Source organism: Triturus cristatus, chromosome 1_2 (assembly GCF_964204655.1).
Source record: "Triturus cristatus chromosome 1_2, aTriCri1.1, whole genome shotgun sequence".
Classification (NCBI taxonomy): domain Eukaryota; kingdom Metazoa; phylum Chordata; class Amphibia; order Caudata; family Salamandridae; genus Triturus; species Triturus cristatus.
In genome coordinates, this window is record NC_140580.1 from 202,476,889 (window position 1) to 202,498,345 (window position 21,457).

The 21,457-nt window shown below is 44.9% G+C and overlaps 1 protein-coding gene across 1 annotated transcript in view; it reads right to left on the bottom strand.

Moving 5' to 3' along the window:
• LOC146867046 (glutathione S-transferase omega-1-like) overlaps positions 1-21,457 on the bottom strand; it is a 155,163-nt gene that overhangs the window by 52,278 nt on the left and 81,428 nt on the right. The window contains exon 2 of the mRNA XM_085614789.1: positions 3,099-3,207. Within this exon, the coding sequence (XP_085470915.1) occupies positions 3,099-3,207 (109 nt within the window). The remainder of the gene's footprint in view (positions 1-3,098; positions 3,208-21,457) is intronic.

Here is a 21,457-nt window from a genome sequence, read left to right on the forward strand (position 1 = left end):
AGTCCAACTAATTGGTCCATCGACCAAGTGGTGGAGTGCCTTGATGTTAAAGCTAGGATTCTATAGGTACTGATGTATATAATGTATATTATGTAAAGAATTTTCTCTCGATAGGTAACAAGGTACCCCCACATGTCCAGCGCGTCTTTCCCTCCTGTGTGCAGATTCGAGTGAGACACGTGAGTGTTGGTGTTATGGGCCCCACCAATGAATGCGTGCGTGAATGAGTAAAGTGTGATGACGGGTCTGTGACGCAGGGAGGATATGTAAATTTGCCTTTTCCGCTGGAGCAGTAGTCACTTCAATTTCTTGCAAGAGTTCTCCACCTCTTACTCATGGAATCAGCAAAGTCGCCTCTACATGCTTTTTCTTCCTTAAAACCACCAACAAGGATAGCATATGGGAGACTAAGCTAATATTTCCTCCGCTTGGATTACTGTAATACTCCATTTAGAACTTTCCAAATTACATCTTTCTAGGTTGTATATCATTGAAAAATTGGCAGTTAATCAACTGATGTCCAGATATTACACATTCTTCTTTCTAATCATCTTTCTAAGCTGCACTGGCAGCAGATGCATAAGACAAAGGCATTCAAATATATTTGCTTATCCATCATGTCTTTTTTTTCTTGGCCCAAAATGTTTGTGCAGCATGCTCATTCCATATGATCCCACTTGCATTATTTGATCTGCCACCAGTGCTCCTATGACTATTTCTTGATTCCATAGTGGCGGACACTTCTGGGAACGCTCTCCCTCCAATACTCATTTTGATCTCAGTCCACCGTCTGTCATTCAAGAAAATTTGATATTGAGGTATCTGTTTACTTGCTTGCTGAGGTATCAAGAGTGTGTGTGTGTGTAAATCATCCGGTTCCGCAGGTAATATGTGCTCTATTATGTGCCTTATTGCTCCATATTGTGGATTACCTACAGCATAAACCATTGTTTTAATAAGGTGCCTGCACATATTTTCATATGTTTATCTTTGGATACCCGCTTAAGTTGTTTGCCATGGTGCCAGATGGAAAAAGAGTGCTCCGTGTTTACATGTTCAGTGGAGCAAAAGGCATTGAAAAGAGACTTTGAACTCTACAATGGTTTCACTGCCCTGAAATGGGTGTCCCTGAGGTACAGCTCCAGAGAAGGCCCTAGTTTACCAAAATATCCACTTCAGAAATAGACTGAGGGCTGCACTGACAACAAATTGCAACACGTCATAGGGAGAGTGAGATGTGCTGTCAAGCACTTATTTCAAGACGTGATGCTTGTGCTGTGGGCTTAAATATTACAGAAGACAGCTGAAATGCTACAACAAATATCTACTGAGCCTGGATATCTCAACTGATCAATATTTGCTGGTGAAAGGTTTCACCTTTCCTGGTACCAGTGTTCTGGCATGCCACATGGCTGAATAGGACTCACTGCTTGTTACCAGGAGGTATCTACTTTAGATAGCACATTTACAGACATTGCGCTTTGAGGCAGGGAGCGCCACGTGTGATGACTAAAGTGATATTGTGTCCCCCACACCTCCCTGCCACAACACTGTTGCTTTGCTTTCTATGTGTTGGCAGTGGAGGGGCAGCATCATCCACAAAAAGCAGGGGAATTGGGACAATGTTTGACACAGAGCAGGCATTCAGCATACCTGGAACAGCAACTCATTTTTTTGAACTTAGACTAAACTGGAAGAATGGAGGACAGTGCCAAGCAACACAACAGTTCCCTCAGGATGGGGCTGTGTGGCACCCAAGAAGATACTGGCCATTGTAGACACCTCAGAACAACGGCCACTGTGGATACCCTTGGAAGTACCAGATTTACACCCATGCTAGTTAAGAACTTGGCCTAAGACAGTGTTTCTAAAATTGTGATTCACGTTCCACTGTTGGGTCTTGAGCTGATTTTTGAGGTGGGCCACGAAAGTTCAAGCAATAAAAGGCCTTACATTCTGTATTTTGGTTGTCACATTTGCCCACTTCAAAGACAGAGGTCAAATGTCTATCTATGTCTTCTGGCAAATTGCTGCCAATTTTTTAACATGGGGATTGGTGTTTACAAACTCCACTCACTTTGCAGTCAGAGAATGAAAAGTAATGTGAATTATGCGACAATCTTGCTGGGGTAAAAAGAGTGTGAAAGGAAAGGCTATAGAATGTCATTTTGTGTAACACATAACAGAATGAAAAATACCTGTACATGAACTGTACACATTCAGCAGTTAGGAAAGCAAAAATGTAGCACATTTTTTTTGTAATTTTGAAGTGTGATTGCAACAAAGATTTTAATAGGATTAAAATAAATCAAGAGGCGAGAGACAATATCCACAAGACATTAAAACGTGTTGTATGCCTGTAAGTTCCAGTTCTGTTGTTTATCTAGAATGTCTGAGGGTGGAACATGGTGAAAAGGAATTTGTTGTACCCAGGCTGATCCAACCAAGTATTTCTTGTCTGTAACTCAAGACAAGACACAATGTGGCCCCTGTCATATATAGAGAGTTTGACATGAATCTGGCTGGTAGGGCTGCAGCCTGCTCGTTTTCTCTCTAGGGCTCCTGACCTCATGGGCATTGTCTTCTGGGAAGAGAGATGAGGCGATGAGTGAGGAGCAAGTCCATCTGGAGATACACTACATGTTTATTCCATGCTTCTTTGCTCCTCCTCTCTCGTTTTATATGTCAGTGCCTAGTCCGCCAAGTTTAGTTTTCTGTTCTTTTTCTTCTATAACAGCACATAAGGTTTCTGTCATATATGTTTGGATCTAAGTTTGGGTAAGGTTTGTAGTTTAGATGGAACATTTTGGCTAACGATTGTGTCATTTCCCTAATAGAAAGTTGTTTTACAACTCCAACAAAAGCATACATGCAGCTCATTTATTATTGTTTGTTGCAATGTAAGTATTACACACATTTTACATATTGAAAAGTTTCGATATTTTGTAGAAATATATATATATAATATACGAATACATTTACGTGGGTTTTAAAATTCCAAGGCAACTCGTGAACAACTCTATTAAAATATTTACAAAGGGCTTACAATGTGTTGTAGTTCTAATTATTTGTAGAATTTGGGATTATTAAATTCTTACCTGATTCCTTTGGCTGCCAAGACAAGCAGTGTCCTTTGGGCAAATGGGCAGAACCTCATACTGTAGATGCGGATCAGTCCTTCTGGGACTGGACCAGGAGCAGAGCTCCCTAAAATAAAGATCAGAATCAAGAGAACATGGTTTAAGGAAATAAGGAACAATATGTAATACACTACACTTCTCTTTTCTGACCCTGTTTAAGAGCGACTTTAAAAGCATAGCACATGCCAAGCTCTTTAAGAGACCAACAAAGAACTCTAAATGGGGCTAACTGGTGACACAAAGTGGGATTGACCTTAAACTGCCCAAGCATTACACATTGCCAACTTATAAACATACAGCTGAAAAAGCACACCCAAGCCATATGCCAAAGGTTCATCCAATCCTGGTGTTTTAGCCAATAAAGTTGTATTTTTGGATTTGTAGTTTTGCTATTCATATTGTAAGTATGGGTTTAAATATCTTGTTGCACAAAGTAATCTTGGCAAAGGAATAATAACTAACGGAACAACATGAAGCCACTCAGCTGCATATAGAGAGAGGTCATAGTTACAGATAAATGAGAGGACCCATCACAAAGAATAGATCAAGGAGGAATGACACAGGATATTGAGATTCCGCTGCTGCCAGGCACAGACGCATCTTTCCTGGAGCATGGCATTGAAATCTAGCAGGCAGCTTTCTTGTTCAGAGACTAGTAAGTGGTGCATGTGAATCAATCAATCAATATTTGTTCATTTGAGACATTGTCTCTTAAACAGTAATATACCCAAGAACACAACGAGTAATCACATATAATATAGCAATATCACATAGTTCAACAGCAGATCATTTTATAAATACTTATACTAAACTCCACTGACAGCACAACTTAGTCAAAATGACAAATAATTCAGCTGCTTTAAATAGTACCTATATTACATGATCATTTATGGACATTAAAAATCATGTTACATTCATGAATTGCATTCTCAATCAAAAAACAGAAATGCCACCAATCTAAATCTGATATTACTACTTAAGAAAATATGCTATAAAATGTCCAGTTGCAGTTAAAGGTAACGGAAATCTAAAAGTGGGTTTACCTTCTGCAATGCATCTGTAGCCCACTTTCACATAATCCTTCATTGTTCTTAAAAGAGCACAACCCAGAAGGGTGTGCATGGAGTGGGTGTAACCCTATTCTCAATGTAAAAAAGAGAGTGTCACATCTGAGAATTTGGTAAGCTAGGCAGATAACGAAATGGAGTGTTCGCTTCCCAACTTTCACACAGTTGTACAGCTGAGGACTTGGTTCTCAAATATTGTAAATCACTTTCTGTTGATTCAAACTCACCCATCATTAATAATGACTTCTTAGAATGCGTTAGTCTGAGTACCACATTATAATTCCTGATCCTCACTACATTTGCCATCACCTTCAGCTGTTTCCTCGTTTTATAAGCCCAATTGGGACTGCTTAAAATGATTTCATCCCTACACAGGGTGACTATCTTAGGTTGGTCAGATGTTAACAATTTGCTCCAAAACCTTAGTGCTTGTATAACTGTAGTTATAGACCAGGATTGGAGCTCATCCCCCACTCTAATGGCCAATGCCATTATACATTTGGAGAATGATAGCAGATTTCTCAGGCCACAGCAATCTTGTATAGGCCCAGCACTACTACTCCACATAGGATTTTAGGAGGGAAAGCTATAAGCTATTGATTGGAGGGCGAGCTCATATAATCATGTTGATATTTATGTAAGCCACAATGGTCGATAGGGCTTTTGCCTTTTTGACTCGATATGGGAAGAACAGGTCAATGAGTTATTAAAAAGCATACCTAAATATCTATATTCTGAGGTTTCCTCAATTTTTGACTGCTCAATAGACTATACAAAACTTTGCTCCTTCTTCCCAAAGGTCATAGTTTTGATTTTGTCAAAGTTGACGGACTTGCTTTTAAAGCAGTACTTTCTGAACTCCACCAATTTTCTTTGTAGGCCAACTGTGGTTCGATCCCTAGTGACAAGGTTGTCCGCATAATACAGACACAATATATGTGAGCCTCCCATTTTGGGAGTAAAGGGTTGTGTATCTAAAATAGTTTTTGGGAGGTCGGCTAGAAACAGGGCAAAGAGAGTTGGAGCAACCCATGTTTGATGCTGATCTTCCGAAATAGGCTACCATTGGCATAAAACTTCACTTGAGCTCAGTTCCTAAATTGGAGCTCTTTTAAAATCCCCACAAGGGTACCCAGAATGTCCATGCTTTCCAACTTGGCACACAGAAGAATATCATGTTCCAACAAATCAAAGGTGGCCCAGAAATCTACAAAACAGGTATTAAAAGAACCCCCAGTGTCCAAGGACGTTTGGGCTATAGACCAAACGCAAAAAGCAGTAGTCAATATGGAATGCACAGGCTTAGAGTAACCTTGTTCTAGTGGAATCAGATTAATCTCTTAACACCATAACACCAGTTAGGGCCTGGAGTAAAATGTATTTCATTTTTGGTCCTATAATTATTAATCTAATTAGCCTGTAGTTTATGGGTCAGCCGAACAATCCTTTTAATAAATAGGTTTAATTGTTGCACTTTTCCAGTTCTCTGGAAAGGTTTTAGCAGATGTAAATTGCTTAAACAGATCTGCATAGAATTTTGACCACCATTTTAAATTAGTCTTTATTATGAGCGCCGGCAGATCTAGTTAACTTTGTCCATGTGATTATGTCGTTAATTTCAGATTTGGGAATATAATATGAGAAATCTGGCATCAATGGGATAGACAGTCTCATCTACAACACAGTCTATCCCCACATATACTGCTGTTAGCATTAGGTGATAAACCCAACCCTCTTCCGACACCATACTTCCTGTACCTGTATCCCTGCAAAAAAATCATTGTCTCATCAATTTCCAAAATTTCAACAGATCATTGGTGGAAATTACCGCCACCATTTCATCCCAATTTCTTTTATGTGCTGCCATTTTATTAATCTTCATCCTACCTTTATATTTCTTACACATTTCAAGGTAGGAGCAACCATCCATGAATGGAACATTAGCCTGTTTCATTTTCCTTAGCTTCCCAGCATTGGGCGGTAATCCATGGAGTCTTTTTTCCCAATTGTAGACACAAAACAGAGGGCTTAGGAAGCAAAACAATTCTTTTCCCTTTCAAACAGTTGACCAAGGCTTTAAATGTTAGGTCATAATTATCAATGGAGTTGCTGCCTGCAAAGAACACACAATCTAGGCCAATATGATTTTGCACATCAAGTAAGATTTGGATATGCTTGGCAAAAATGTTCACTGTAAGGTATCTAGGCAATTTTGTTTCAATGGGGAGACCTCTATCTTTAGACAATATTTCCAATTTTAGTTGGACCCTTAGGAGAACATGGTCACTTCCCGTCAATGTAAGTAGCTGAAAGTCCTGAACTAGGGGAAAATGCCACCCCTGTACAAACTGTAGTCAACAGGACCTTTCAACTTCCGAAGTTTATAAGTCTCATTAGCTAGACAGTCTTTTTGAAATCTTCCATTCAGACAAAAAGAAATCCCACTTTTCGAAATGTTTTTGCATTGACAAAGCAATCCTTGAACTTATACGCTTAGAGAAACATGTCAACGCAATTAAATAAGACTTCATTAATTCACCAAAATTAATATCCTCATGGAAAGGGACCAGGTGCATATTGAAGTCGCCCATGATTATTATCATGACTTAGGTGAAGCCTGAACAGACCTAGTCTAAGTCTCCCAAAAGCAGTGAAAATTGTTGGAAATTATAGACACCTTCCCTGAGAGCTACATAGACATTTATAATGCTAATGCTCTCTACTGCTGTCAGAAATAAGATCAACTTACAAGCATGCAGCCAGTTACTTTTTGAAAATAACTGAAAAACCTCTTCCGCAATCCGGGTAAAGACCAAAGTTATTAGCCCACTTGAGTTGTGCCCAGAAGTATTTGGAGCTGTGTCTGAATTTTGTTTCCTAAAACAAGGTAGAGTTATTTTCAGGGGCGGCTCCTCCGCTAAGGTGGAGGAGCATAGCTCCACTGCTCTTTGAGCAGGAAAACTAATATAAATGATAATAACAAAGGGGCATATGCATCAACATTGGCATTTGCGATTCCTTATTAGCTAAAAATAAGGAATCGCTAATAAGGAATAGCAAAAGGCTATGCATGTAGGATTCGCTATTCAAATAGCGATTCCTTAACTTTCCTTAATTGCTACTAGCAAATTGCGAGTAGCAATTAAGGAATGCCATCCCAATCATTCCTATGGGCCTCCAGGCCCATAGGAATGAATTGGAGATTGCATGAGCAAATAGCGAGTACCAGTAGGTTCTCGCAAATTGCTCATGCAATTTCAAGGGTGCAAGGGTGTCAAAATGACCCCTATTGCACCCCTGAAATTGATATGTGCACATATGTTGCACACACACATGCTCTAAGGGCATGTGTGTGCGCAACATGAAACTTTGAAAAATGCACAAAAGTGCATTTTTCAAACTTTTAGCAAATTACCATGCAGTTCATCTTCATGGTAATTTGCTCCCCCTATTAGCGAATTCGCTAATTTTTTTACTTTCATGCATTGCATTTAAGGAATCCCAAATAGAGATTCCTTAAATTAAGGAATCTCAATTTAGGATTCCTTAAATGCTATCGCTATATAAGGAATCGCTATTTAAGGATTCCTTAAATAGCGATTTTTGCTTTTGGGTTGATGCATTGGGATTGGGTATTTTTAACTCAATACCGGGAGCTATTAGCGATTCGGTATTTTACCGACTGGATTTTGGCTTGATGCATGAGGCTGAAAGTTATTATCATTTTATTTTTCGCAGGTTTGGGGCTTGGTTAGGGCAGGGCTAGTGGCATAGGGGGAGGAGTGGGTTGAACACTCCAAGAGCGCATGACTGCTTTGCTGGCCGTCTCGGGCCGGCCAAACAGTCATGCGTACATAACCTGGCCCCCAGTCCCCATCTGAGCGCTGATAAACAGCGCTCAGACCAGTCATAGTGCTGCATTGCAGAATTGAGATTGACTATGGAGAGCCTGGGTGCTTCCTGGTTCCGGGACTCGCCGGAGAAGAAGAGCAGAGAAGCAGCCGGCGAAAGAGGTAAGTGTTTTTGTTTTGTCCCCCTATAATCCGCCACCCCCCCACCCCTCCATCCTCATTCCCTGCCAGCCTCTACTGGCTATTCTAGCCCCCCAGAGTCAAGTTTCCTAAAAACATAAAAGTTTATTCTCCTACAATAATTTTTCAAATGCTTCCAGATGTAACAGATGTTTTAACCCCTGAATGTTCCAAATCACGTAAGACAAATTCTCAGGGGGGATGTATCCTAATCGAGATGGCTTAGACCATTAAGCTCGAACCATAAGGCACCCTCCTTATTCAAACATTCATCTCTATTGCTATCTCTCACCGCAAAATCCATCTGCAGATTATCTTCATCCTGCTCTACTACCCTATGTTGCCAATTACCACCTTGCCCACCCATGGGAACAAATCCCCATGGGTGCACCGTTTTGAAGTCAGCCGGTGACTGACTGCAGAATGGGGCACTATCCTAATTCCTTGGGAGGCTAACTCTTTTCCTGCTACTATGGTGACACTCTTAAAAGTGTGGGAGAGCAGTGTGACTTAAGATATTTCTCTGGCCACTTCCCCTCTGTAAATCCTACTTGCGGCAAGTCACTATAATCAAAGTCTTTTAGGGAGGAGAAAAATGTAAAAGTCTCCAGTAACTTGGATCTATTTAATGGCTTCATCTTCCTTCTAATGCAAGTAGACAACTGGACATCCATCTAGTGCTTTTGATCCATCACTGAAGCTAACCATCTTTTGAGGAGACCATATCTTGGGGTTAACCCTTCTTTCCTTGGGATTATTTTGACAATTGCATTTAACCACCCTTTTCCCCTGGTTCTGTAAGTAAAGCTAAGGGAATCCGGGATGTAACACTACCAGAGGCAGAATGCCCTTTAGCATTACTTGTTAAATTGTCATGGGTTTGCAAACCACAAGAGCAACCCTGTAGTTCCTTGGGGTTATCAATATGTTGCGGCATAGAGTAGTATACATATTTTGAAGGGGGGCAACCAACTTTGGATTGCCTTATAATTTGGAGTTCTTAGTGATTGTTTCACCCCTACTTGCTCTTTAGAAAGAGGACTTTTTTTTGTAAAATACATAATCCCTCCCTTTTTTTTACAAGCATAAGGATTTTTGAAATATAGACATCAGAGGCTGGTTGTGACCCATTGGCCTAGGGCAGTGGTTTTCAAACGCCTTAATGCTGCGCCCCCATGTAAAAAAAATGTAATCCTCAGGCTCCCCTCAATGTTTTCATAAATATAAAATATACTGCTAAATTGGCAATGTTTAAATATGTCTAAACATATATACAAAATTGTAGTCAAGCTCTGTTACCCCTTACTCCCAGTCAGGAAATAAATGACAAACTTTGTTAGTAATGGCCCATTACAAGGTGGCTTACTGCCGTTCTTGCTTTTAACACTAAAAACAAAATATGATGCTTCTCTTGGCCAGAGACTGGCGCCCCCACCTGAGATCATCAAAGACCCCCCCCCAGGGGAGCCCAACCCCTAGTTTGAAGACCTCTGGCCTAGGGAATGGCACAAGATCTTACTCTGTCAGTGACAATCAAAATCTCAACAGGGCGAACTAAGGATGGCATACATATAATAATTGCTTTTAGCTCCTCTAAAATATATCTTAGCAGTCCTGTAAGTTTTTTTACATTTGTCATTGTTTAAAATCACTGATTCAAAAATCCCTTATAGAGTTTTCAGTAAGAATAATAACACATCCAACATGGAGTTCCCAGGCACCGCTGAAGTCACAATGTTGGAAAAGAAAGATTGGTTGGATTTGTTCGCTGTAAGATTGTCTTCTTGTTAAACTTTGTTCACAGACGTGTTCAGTATGGCACCCTGATTGTCTGCCAATAGCTTGGGATCTAACAATCTTACCGGCTCCACAGTGGAGAAAAAATCTAGGAGTGTTACCAGCGGCGGCTGGTGGGGCATGATGCCCAAAACACCCACCATATATGCTGTCACGCAAGCTCTGACTAAGGACTCCTTTGTACTCTCCTCGGACTCAGCTGGAAAGGGAGGGACTTCCTCCGTTGTATAACACCAAACAGGATTGGTTGGAGCAGGCTAAACCAGCGCTCATTTTGAGGCAGGGGGCATGCACCTGCAATCCCTTAGCTGTTTCTCAGCCCTGGGATTGCAGGCTCTCAAGTGCGCATGTAAGATTGGCGGGCTCTAGACAGCCGGCCATTCTGACTTGCGCACTGGCAGGGGCGGAAGTTATAGTGCAATTGCACTTCAGCCCCGCCCCCTGCCCTCGCACTGTAACAGCGCAAGCCTGGGACACATTAATAAAATGGTATTTATTACCATTTCATTAATCTGTGTGCCTACTGCGCTCGGAGCTGGCCGGCGGTGCTCCTCCACTGTAACGGAGGAGCAGCCGCTGTGCTACCAGTGTACCGAAAGGCCGCAGTCTGGGAGAAGAGGAAAGTTGGGGTGCCAGAAGGTTTTCATGCTCTCTCTCTGCAGAAAAGACAGAAGAAGTACTCCCAGGGCCCCTGGTTTTACTTTGTTCAACATTCTTAATCTTACTTTACATTGTTGGAGATGAGTTAGCAGCTGGTTTAGGTATACCTCTTTTTCCGAAGTGTTTCCCCACATTATCCTTTATAGATGGCACAAGTGGGGCAAGATACTGGTCTATGAGAGAGTCATGAAGGACCACAAAGATATTATGTTGACCATCATATTGGCAAGTATTCAAGGGAACATGGGTGACAGTTTCCCCTTGAACAGAGGCTTCCAGGGTATTACATTTCTCCTGTAGCTAGGGTTTTCCTTTTGTAGCTGTTGTAGCTATTCTCTTTGGCTGTTTCCCCTAGAACCAGGCATCTTCCCTCCTTTTAGTATGTACTTAGTTCTCGACTTTATGACTTTACGATGCCGATGAGACTCAACTCATCACTTCCTATACAGCATCCAGTGCCACCCCATTGCTTCTAATTCTTCCACTGCCCACAGGTATGCCTTGATACATTAATTCACAGAGAGACAAAGAAGAAGTAAACAGGTACCGATGAACTTCCAAGAGATCCTTTAAAGTCTGAAATTATACCTCGGTTACCACCCAATAAGGGTATCCAGGGTACCATGTAGTGCAGCACAAAAACACTCTACCCGTTGACCTGGCCCATAAATGTGGCACTGGGGATCCAACAGGTCTTTTCTTCTTCTGCAGTTATACTCTCTGTGGTTCAGTCAGTGAGGTAAGAGGTGAGAGGAACAGCTCGGGTACTCTGCCAAAATGTGGGCTAGTATACTCCTGTTACAAGCAACACCTACTTCAACTCCCTCGGACTACGAAGGAACATAGCACTGGTTCTGCTGAATATTCGAACAGGGAATGCCTTGGTGTGGCAAAAGGCTTAAAAGGGCCCCCCTACTAAGTAGAACAAAGGAGCTGGATCCATAAAACAGTACTGTAAATAAGTTCAAGCGGCACTAGCTCGCATAAGTCAATTGTGCAGTACTGACTTGGTGTTTAATATGAAGACATGCCCACCAGCCGTATCTAGTGGCGCTTACACAAGTCACGCCTGTCAATATTATGTCATATAGTATACAGCACACTGAAGACCTCACCGGCTATCACCTACAGGACATCACGACCAATTGCAAGGCCAATCACCGGAGCAATCTCAGTCTAAAGTGCCTACGGCACCCGCGGGTCTGTTAGTGGGGCTGACCACAGCGCAAGGACCTCAATGCAACAGATGCAGTTTGCAGAGTGCTGGGTGGCGTATGGAGCAGCACACTGGGAGACGAGGCACTGCATGTGGCAAAATCAGTCCACACTCAACTGAGGTGAAGAATGTAGACACGCTAAACAGACCACAGGAGTACATGAGAAAGAGGAGGGGTGGGAGAAAACTGCCACCTGTATTGGAAGTGGTATAATGATAAGGTCTGAGCGGTTCATGATGACAGATTATCAAGAGCTGGACAAAAGAGGCAGAGGATTGTACAGGATGTAGCATGCTGCTCGAACTTTGCGGGAGGGGTGAAGAAATCAGTGGTATGCTGTATAAGAGTATAGAAATACCATTTACATACATACATATGAACGTACTATTGTGGTAGAGGAGAAGCAGCAAGGAGACAAGGGCTAAAACCAGATCCTGGGCACACATACATTAATGTATACATATAAGATCACTATAGCGTAAGTCCATGAGAAAATCAATTTCAATAAAGTTCGCAGAAGAGTAGTTTCTTGTTTCTTTAATTTCAATCACGTGGAAAAGCAACCAGCAAAAACAACCAGCCAACACGTGTTTCGTCTAGAAGGATACTCCCACGACTTCTTCAGGGCCTGGAGCCGGTGAAAATTCCAAACCGGCTGGAAAGTAGAGCATGAATTACTCTTCACTGTGATATCAGTGAATGGAATCTGTGATTCTGATAAACGGAGCAATATATTCAAAATGCCGGTGATAATTCCAACCCGGCAGGTCTGAACCGCAAGGTAAGTACGAACACAAGCAAGTGTATATTTGATCTTGTTCAGTGGTGTTTTAAAAACACAATGGAAGCCACGGATGGGGACACAGGTATGTGTCTAGTAGTCGACGATTTATTCAAGAGTAGCACTACTGGTTCCTATGGCTCGCATCCATTCCATGTAAAATAGGATAGCGGGGGAAAGACATGGATGTGTGTCAGGACTAAGCAATTTCTAGAGTTGCGGGGAAGTGTTATCCGTGGCTGGCGTCAATATTCTTCCGGTGACAAAGGCTGTTTTCTTACCAATAACCAGTCTTGGGCTTCGGAACTCAAGTGAGCCTACCTATAATGCAACAGTGAGGCGAGGCCTGGGTGCTACAGGCAGTCTCAAGGGATTAGGGCTTAAGTTGGTGCACTGTTTTGTCACTGATATGGCACTGCAGGGATGATTACAGATATCAGGAAGAGAACTGGTGCCAGGCAGCTTGTGTTTGATTGCATGTGTGCTCAAGCTCCCCTGCTTGCCTCTCTTAAATCACCCAGTAAAGGAGCACCAAACAACTCTCCTGTCTGGGGTTCGAGACGGCAGCACTAAAAAGAGACAGACAGCAGGTGATTCCCATTCTCATGTGTGTGTGTGAATACATAGAATAAAAACTGCCTTCACCGCAGTGCCCTCAGTTAACCGCATACCAAAAGAGTAACACTGTTCCTGATGATAATATTGCAAGGTGTTTCCCGGATCTTCTTCTTAGCTTGCCTTCTTGCGCAGGCTCACAGTCGTGGGCTGAGCTAGTCGGCATCTCCACTTTAAGTGCAAAAACAGCCCCACCCCGCCGGGGTCCCAGTGCAGAACTCCAGCAAGAACTGACACCAATTAAGCACTGGAGCCAGTTCTGGTAATTGCCTCTTTATGTCAGACAAATTCACTGCCCAGTAATGGGAGTCAAAGGCTGACAAGGGCTGTGATTTAAATGGGAAAAATAAGTGCAAGTACTCACTACATTGAGGTGTGGACGAGGGGTGGGATTGGGGCGAAGCTAGGGGTGGGGCTAAAAGTAGGGCAATGGTGAACAATTAAAAGGATCGAGATTTTAAAGAGGTGTTTCGGGTATCTGGAGTATTCTTTTTGGCCTTATATGTAGAAAAGTGTCAATTTAATATCATCTTTCAGATTTTCCATGTGTGCGGATTATCTCAGTGCATGACACGTAAACAAAATTTGCAATTCTATACCATGGACAATAAGGAATTGTGTAGGCACTAAAGAATCAAAATATCATGACAAAGGAAATACTGTGATCTGATTCTAACATCTGTGGTTTTCTTTTTCTAATGTTTAATGTGTTATCACTACAGTGCCCAAAAACCTCGAACTGAATTAGACCGAACACGCTGTCTTTGCGTAGTTTACTCTACTCCATGGCCTATACATTGGGGATAGTAAATCGTAGGAAAAAGTAATGTAATACCACTGACCTTGTCCCTAGAATTAAACAGGGCACAATGCAATCAATGGTTAACCCCAACCCATTACTATACCGGACATGCACCTCCAAGAATGACCTGGGCCGGTTTTTTCACTACGTTGAAACGTAAATACATTTATAAAACTATTGGCATCACAGCCTCGAACTATACGGCAAGAGATGTCCTTTAATACACGCAGTAGATTACAAAGAGCAGAAAGAAGGATGAGTAAAACAAATTGGGCAGTTTTAAAAAGCACGCCTGCAGAGTAGCCTTATATCAGTATCCCACGGTATGACGTTTAAACCTGTATGGCTTGTACAAACCGTAACATGTTGTAGAAATGTTTAGCCACTAAAAAGTCTCATAACCTTTGGAAAAGGAATGGCCTCTTCGAGCCAAGGTATATTCGTTTTGAGACAGTGCAGCCTAACTAAAGAAAAAAGCAAATCCGATCCAGTGGGATCGGGAGGCTGTCAACTGCTACAAGCTACCCATGGGCGGCCCCTCCATTAGGGCGGAGGAGTGTCACCCCACTGCTTTCTCGCAGTGCGAGAAACATAAAATGGTAAAACTACCACTGCGAAAAAGCAGAAGGTTTTGTTTGGGTTGGGTGTGTTGGAGGGCAGGGGAGGAGTGGATAGCCCAGTGCTGCGGGCCCTGACTGTTTGGTCATGCGCACTCTCAATTTTCTCCATGTAGGCTGCATGCAGCCTGCATGGAGAAAATGGCCTCCCCATAGGCGCCTGGCTGGGCGCCGTCCCCACAAACCACAACACTGCCATTGCAGCGTTGTGATTGGCTTAGGGAGGGAGAGGGGGCTGCCTGCTTCCTGTTCCACGGTACCCGGCCAGGAGCTGAGACGGTGCGGGACCTGGGAAGGTACGTTTATTTTTTTTACTAAATCCTCCTCCCGCGCGAAACCCCACGTGACACCCCCCACCCGCGAATCATGCCAGCCGCGACTGAAGCTAACCCTGCTGCGTACGATTCAGAGACAGGACAGGCTGTGTGATACAAGGTCTGTGGGGCTTGCAGCTATATACCAGCTAGGGTGACTGGAAACAACAGCACCTACACATGCAAACATGCACAGGAACATACTGGCATACGCTGAGATATCAGTCAATAAATTTCTTTTTACTAATGCATATCTCCGCTGATGTCCACTCAGCTGTGCCTGTGGTGTAACGAAACTTGAGGGGGCCCCCTGCAAGGCACGTGCAGGGGCCCCCTCCGGACTCAATTAGGAGCTCTCCAGCCAGAGTACTGTGCTGAGGGCGCCCCTGGAGTTTGGGCCCCCCGCACTGCGGGGGTCTGTGCTACGCCACTGAGCTGTGCTTTGGTTACCACTCGCTTTGCCTCACTGTCACTGTTTCACCCTTTGCACCTCAGCCTAGCTACAGAGATGTCCTGGCGCACCCTGCTGCAATTGTGTTGCTGTTGTCATCACTTATAGTGCCAATATCGGCAACAGTTATCACAAAGCACATAAGTACATAAGTTCATAAATAAAACACACAACACTGTAATGTAAGTGGCGAAATATTGCTGCAGGTTTATTAGCATAACCAATATGCAAACAAGGTGGGTTATCTTACGGGCGATCCCAGGGCAGGCCAGCCCTATGCCGCCTGCCCGTCTGATAAGCCTAGAGTCACCATGGCGACGCCAACTGGTGTATACCAAATAATGGGAGGGTCCACCCCTCCCATCTGTGGACCACCAGTCCACTTGCTTCACACGCCCCCCCGTGATAGGTGGGCGGAGCATACATGGCAGCCCCCGGTTGCTCAGACCCACAACCGCCTTTCGGTTAACGGGGCGCCGTCGTTCTTCCAGGGGACACGCTAAAACATCCCTGGGTATCCTGGCTTAGCACCCCGCGGTGCTGCTGCATGATGTACCCCTTGGTACGTGCAGACCCTGGATCGCCCTGTAACTCCTCCTGCAACACAAAATAAAATTGTTAGAAAAACCTGCCCCCCCCCCCTTTGTCCCTCCGGACGCCGGGTAAGGGGAGGGGCGGGCAAGGCGAACGAGCGGACAAGAGGACGAGGAGGGGGCGGAGACAGTATATGTACCCCTGTCTCCTCCCCGCCCTCGCCGGAAACCGCTATCTGTTGGGGTCTCCCCCGGACTAGCCCAGGGACTCGACCTCCCACCCCTGTGCCTTCCTGTGGCACTAAGGCGGCCGCCCTCCAAGGGGCGGGCCGCTGCGCAACCCCCCCCCGGGCAGCCTTACATAGTGCCAATATCGGCAACAGTTATCACAAAGCACATAAGTACATAAGTTCATAAATAAAACACACAACACTGTAATGTAAGTGGCGAAATATTGCTGCAGGTTTATTAGCATAACCAATATGCAAACAAGGTGGGTTATCTTACGGGCGATCCCAGGGTAGGCCAGCCCTATGCCGCCTGCCCGTCTGATAAGCCTAGAGTCACCATGGCGACGCCAACTGGTGTATACCAAATATTGGGAGGGTCCACCCCTCCCATCCGTGGACCACCAGTCCACTTGCTTCACACGCCCCCCCGTGATGGGTGGGCGGAGCATACATGGCAGCCCCCGGTTGCTCAGACCCACAACCGCCTTTCGGTTAACGGGGCGCCGTCGTTCTTCCAGGGGACACGCTAAAACATCCCTGGGTATCCTGGCTTAGCACCCCGCGGTGCTGCTGCATGATGTACCCCTTGGTACGTGCAGACCCTGGATCGCCCTGTAACTCCTCCACAGCCTTGGGAGTGGCCACCGTCACTACCAGGGCCCCCCACCAAGGTAGACCTATTTCCTTCCAACCTGCTGCAGCCAAAGCTTCCCCTAGGTCCAGTCTATTCGCAACCCGCAGCTGCCAAGGCATCACCAAGGGCAAGTAAAATCCATACCTAGAGTGGAGAGGTGCACCCATCACCCTCCATAACCCTGTTGATTTGGCGTGTAAAGGCCATGCCTGATGAAGCCAAAGCCTCTTTGCTCAGTGAACTTGCGCATGGCGCTATTGACACCTCACTGGCTTCTCCAGAGCGGGCTCCTAGCCAAGGTAGCCTATTACTTACAACCTGCTGCAGCCAAAGCTTCCCCTAAGTCCAGTAGGCAAAGTTCCATGCTTCAACTAGAGAGGTGTACCCCATCTCCCTCCCGGCACCCTGTGGATTTGGCATGAATAAGACCTTTCCTGATGAAGCCAAAACCAAATATGCCTTTTAACAAACAACATGCTGATAACTGGGCTTCCCCAGGTCCAGCCAAACCAGTCTTAGCCCATGCAGGCCCGGAGCCGGCATGCCACCTCAGGCAAGTGCCCCCATTCTATCAAAACTCCCCGTGGATTTTGACTGATTTGACCCAAAACCTAACATAGGCGTTGGTCCAATGTTACCTTTGCATGGCTGAAGAACAATACCTATGACAAGCCACTCCAGCCAGGAAGTGCCCGCGGGTGAAGGTAAGAGTAGACAAAACCGCTCTACTTCCTCTTACCTCAGTTATCGGAGTATAGACCTAGTCGGAGTATTACCATCACCTTCCGACAGTCAGCACCCTATGTGAAGCCTAGCCCTCCCAAAGTTCTGACAACCTACCAGTGAGCAGACAGGACAGCGTGACCCAGGGGGGAACCAAAGCATAAATCCTCACTATGTTAATACTGGGAATGCCAGTGGTACTCCTGCTGCTTAGCAGCCCAAATATGCCTCCTAGGAGTTTGCCCCAAACATATGGACCCAATCGCCCCCGTGGGAAGGCCACTTCCCCAGCCTGCATAGCTGCCAGGCAGTGCTAAAGGGCGGGAGAAGTCACCCCCTACCGTTACTCACTATGAATGTCCCAGTATGTCGAACTAAAGGACAGGCTATTAAGTGAGCTGACCAGGCTCTGCCCTTGAAACCAGGGGCCGATCCAAGCCCCTCTAAGTTCTGCTGCATCACCTGCCTGTTAACACGAATCCCCAGGGCAGACCCCGGTCTCTAACCCATGCTTGGCCATGCCTGAGCTGAAGACACCTATGAAAAGCGGGACAACAGGCTGACCACCAGCAATGCATTCTGGATTTTCCTTACACAGCCAAGAAACATGCGCATCACTAAAGCAACTGGCACCATGCCATAAAAGTATCAATTCAGCCATCTATGACTGCAAAATGTGCGAGGAGGGGGCGGAGACAGTATATGTACCCCTGTCTCCTCCCCGCCCTCGCCGGAAACCGCTATCTGTTGGGGTCTCCCCCGGACTAGCCCAGGGACTCGACCTCCCACCCCTGTGTCTTCCTGTGGCACTAAGGCGGCCGCCCTCCAAGGGGCGGGCCGCTGCGCAACCCCCCCCCCCCGGGCAGCCTTACATAGGTCTCCTGCGAGTCTCGGTAACCAGCAGGTTCTACCTCTAAGACTGACAGGATTGTCGCAGCTATTCAGCCGCACCTTTATATATTCCACTTAGCGTGCTACCCGTATGAGACCCGTACTCTCATTGGCCAAAGGGAAGTGCCGGTACTCAAGGGGTGAAAAATCAGTAATGAGTACCGGCTCATTTAAAGCACGGGACAAGGGGCAGTTGTGTTTTACACTGGGAGTGTGAGCACATTTCCCCGCATGGTGAGTAGAACCCCTGTGCATGGAATTTTATTATTTGAATACTGATTTCCAAACAATGTGAAAATATTGCCGCTCGGGCAGCTCACCGTTAAACTGAGGATTTCCTACAGTATGCTTGGTTCAAAATGCCGTTTCCCCAGACAATGAACACTTTATTTTATAGTAATGCACATAGATTTTAATGTGACGTTCCACACAGCTAGTTTTGGTTGAATGGAACTTCCCTCTGAAAATCACAGGCTCACACAGTCGTTGCATTTTTCCCAAAGCTACTTCTGTCACATTTTTCTAGCAGAAAGTTAAAACATGGCAGCCGCTTCCTTTCTTTTCTTGTCATTCGCTGATAAGTGTCATTTCAAAGGGGGGGGGGGGAGGGGGGAGATAAGCACATGATTACTTTGTTACTTCAAGAGGATGCTTTAGGCAGGAGTGCACCACATAAAGTAACAAAGTATTTTATAATCCAGCCGAGGCTGCTCTGGGATTACTGCTTCCCCGACCCCCACCTCCCATCCCGGTTTCATTACCGGAGTGAAATGTATGTTTTCAGTGCCTTGCTCAGGGCTCTCTCCTCCACCAGTATGTGACGTGACAGCCAGATTAAGCCACCCCCACCCGCCTCAGCAACAATACATGGGCGCCTGCAGTAAGAGTGGCTATGGAGAAAACAGGTAATTTTTTACAGGTGACCTCACTCTTAATTTGAGCCGGTGGGGCCCACCTACACTGATCTTTGCTACAGCACGCATTCTATTTCCTCAGCAGTGGTGGCCCGTGCAGGTAACTGCTTGACGATGTGGAGAGTGCAAGGTAAGTGGTTTTATTTATTTATTTATTTTACAATCTCTATCCCATCATTTGTCACTTTCACCCCAGCCCTTGTGTGGCTTAGTAAATGCCAAGCAGGATTTGGCATCTGGAATGCGCCACATAGTAAATCTGGCCCTAAATATTTTATAGATATATGCATCCCTTGTTCTGATAATTATGATGCGTCCAGTCCAGCCCACACATTCCACCAGGTAGGATGTTTTAACACAGAGGTTTATTACAGTGAAGTCCAATTAGAGGTGAACGGTTTGGTGGTAAATTAAAGGCAAATTAGAAAGCTACTTCATTTTAGAATCCTGGCCATCTGAACTGAGTTTTCCCTCACCAACTCTCATCCTGGTTATTAGAAATGGGGTCTCTAGTTGGCAATGGTTTGCACCCTGTCCAAGTAGGGACCCTCTATCTAGTCAGGGTTACACCCTCAGAATAACCCGTGCTCACTAACTTGGTAGCTTGGCAAGAGCAGTCAGATTTATCTCACAGGCAATTTGTAAAGTATTTGTACACAGACTCACACACACACAGAGTAACACAGTGACAACACTACAAAAGGAGTCCACACCAGTTTAGAAAAATAGCCAATATTTATCTCAATCAAACAAGACCAAAACGACAGAAATCCAACATACAAAAGTAAAAATATCACTTTCAAAAGATAAAAGCAAGTTTAGTCCATAGAAATTATTGAATGCGCTTGATCAGGACAAAAGTACCTTAGATTCATCAAAAATCAAGGATGATGCAAGGTGCTGGGAAGGTAAAGCATTGAAAGAGCAGGTGATGCATCGGTTCCTTACTGCTAAAGGGGAGGTGATGCGTTGGTTCCTTACCGCTAGGCAAAGGACGTAATGCGTTGGTTCCTTACTGTTTCAGGGGAGGTGATTCATCGGTTGCGGACATGATGCGTCGGCTCCTTACTGCTGTGCGGTGTCGAAGGAATCGGCACCCAGGGACGATGCTGTGAAGATTCCAAAGCAATGTAGCAGGCGCTCCGTCTGAGTCAGGGAGGTGTGTCACAAATTTTGGTAATGTGGTGCTTGAAACTCAAGCAGCAGTGGTTCTTCTGATGCGCTGCGATGGAAAGCTGGGGCCTGCGTTGTAAGCCACGGTGGAGGCATCAAGTGGGGACCATGCTCCGGTGCTGGCAGCGCCGATGAGTCAGAGTTTTACAGTGATGCACCGGTTCGGAATGACCACCAGCTACTCCCTTCGAAGGGCCCAGGAACTGGATTTGGCATCACTTGAAAAGACAGGACTCTCAGCAGCCCTTGGAGAACCTTGGAGGCAGGATGTAGAGAGCAAAGTCCAGTCCTTTCACTCCCAGGAGAGAAGCAGCATGCCAACACAGCAAAGTGGCAGTCCCTTCTGGCAGCTTATCCAGCTCTTCTTCCTGGCAGAATGTCCTCAGTCCAGAAGTGTTCATAGTATATGGTGTCAGAGGTACAGTACTTATACCTTTTTAGCCTATGAAGTAGGCAAACATCAATGGAAAGTATTTGTAGTGCAGAAGACCCTGCTTTTCACTGCCCTGGCTCCAGACACACTGCAGGGGGTGGAGACTTGTTTGTGTAAGGACAGGCACAGCCCTATTCAGCCTTGTGATGGGCCATCAGGATATGCAGGGCGCACCTCAGCTCCCTTTGTTTGACAGTCTAGATTGAATTCTCTAACACCTCAACTGTCATCCTAACCGTGACGTGTATTCAGAGGCAGGCAGAGGCACAGAATGGTTAAAGTAAGAAATTGCCAACTTTCTAAAAGTGGCATTTTCAGACCTGCAATTTAAAAACCAGCTTCACGAAAATATGTATTTTTAATTTGTGAGTCCATAGACCCCAAACTCCAATTTTCTATCAGCTCCTAACTAGAAGATACACTTGTAAATGTTA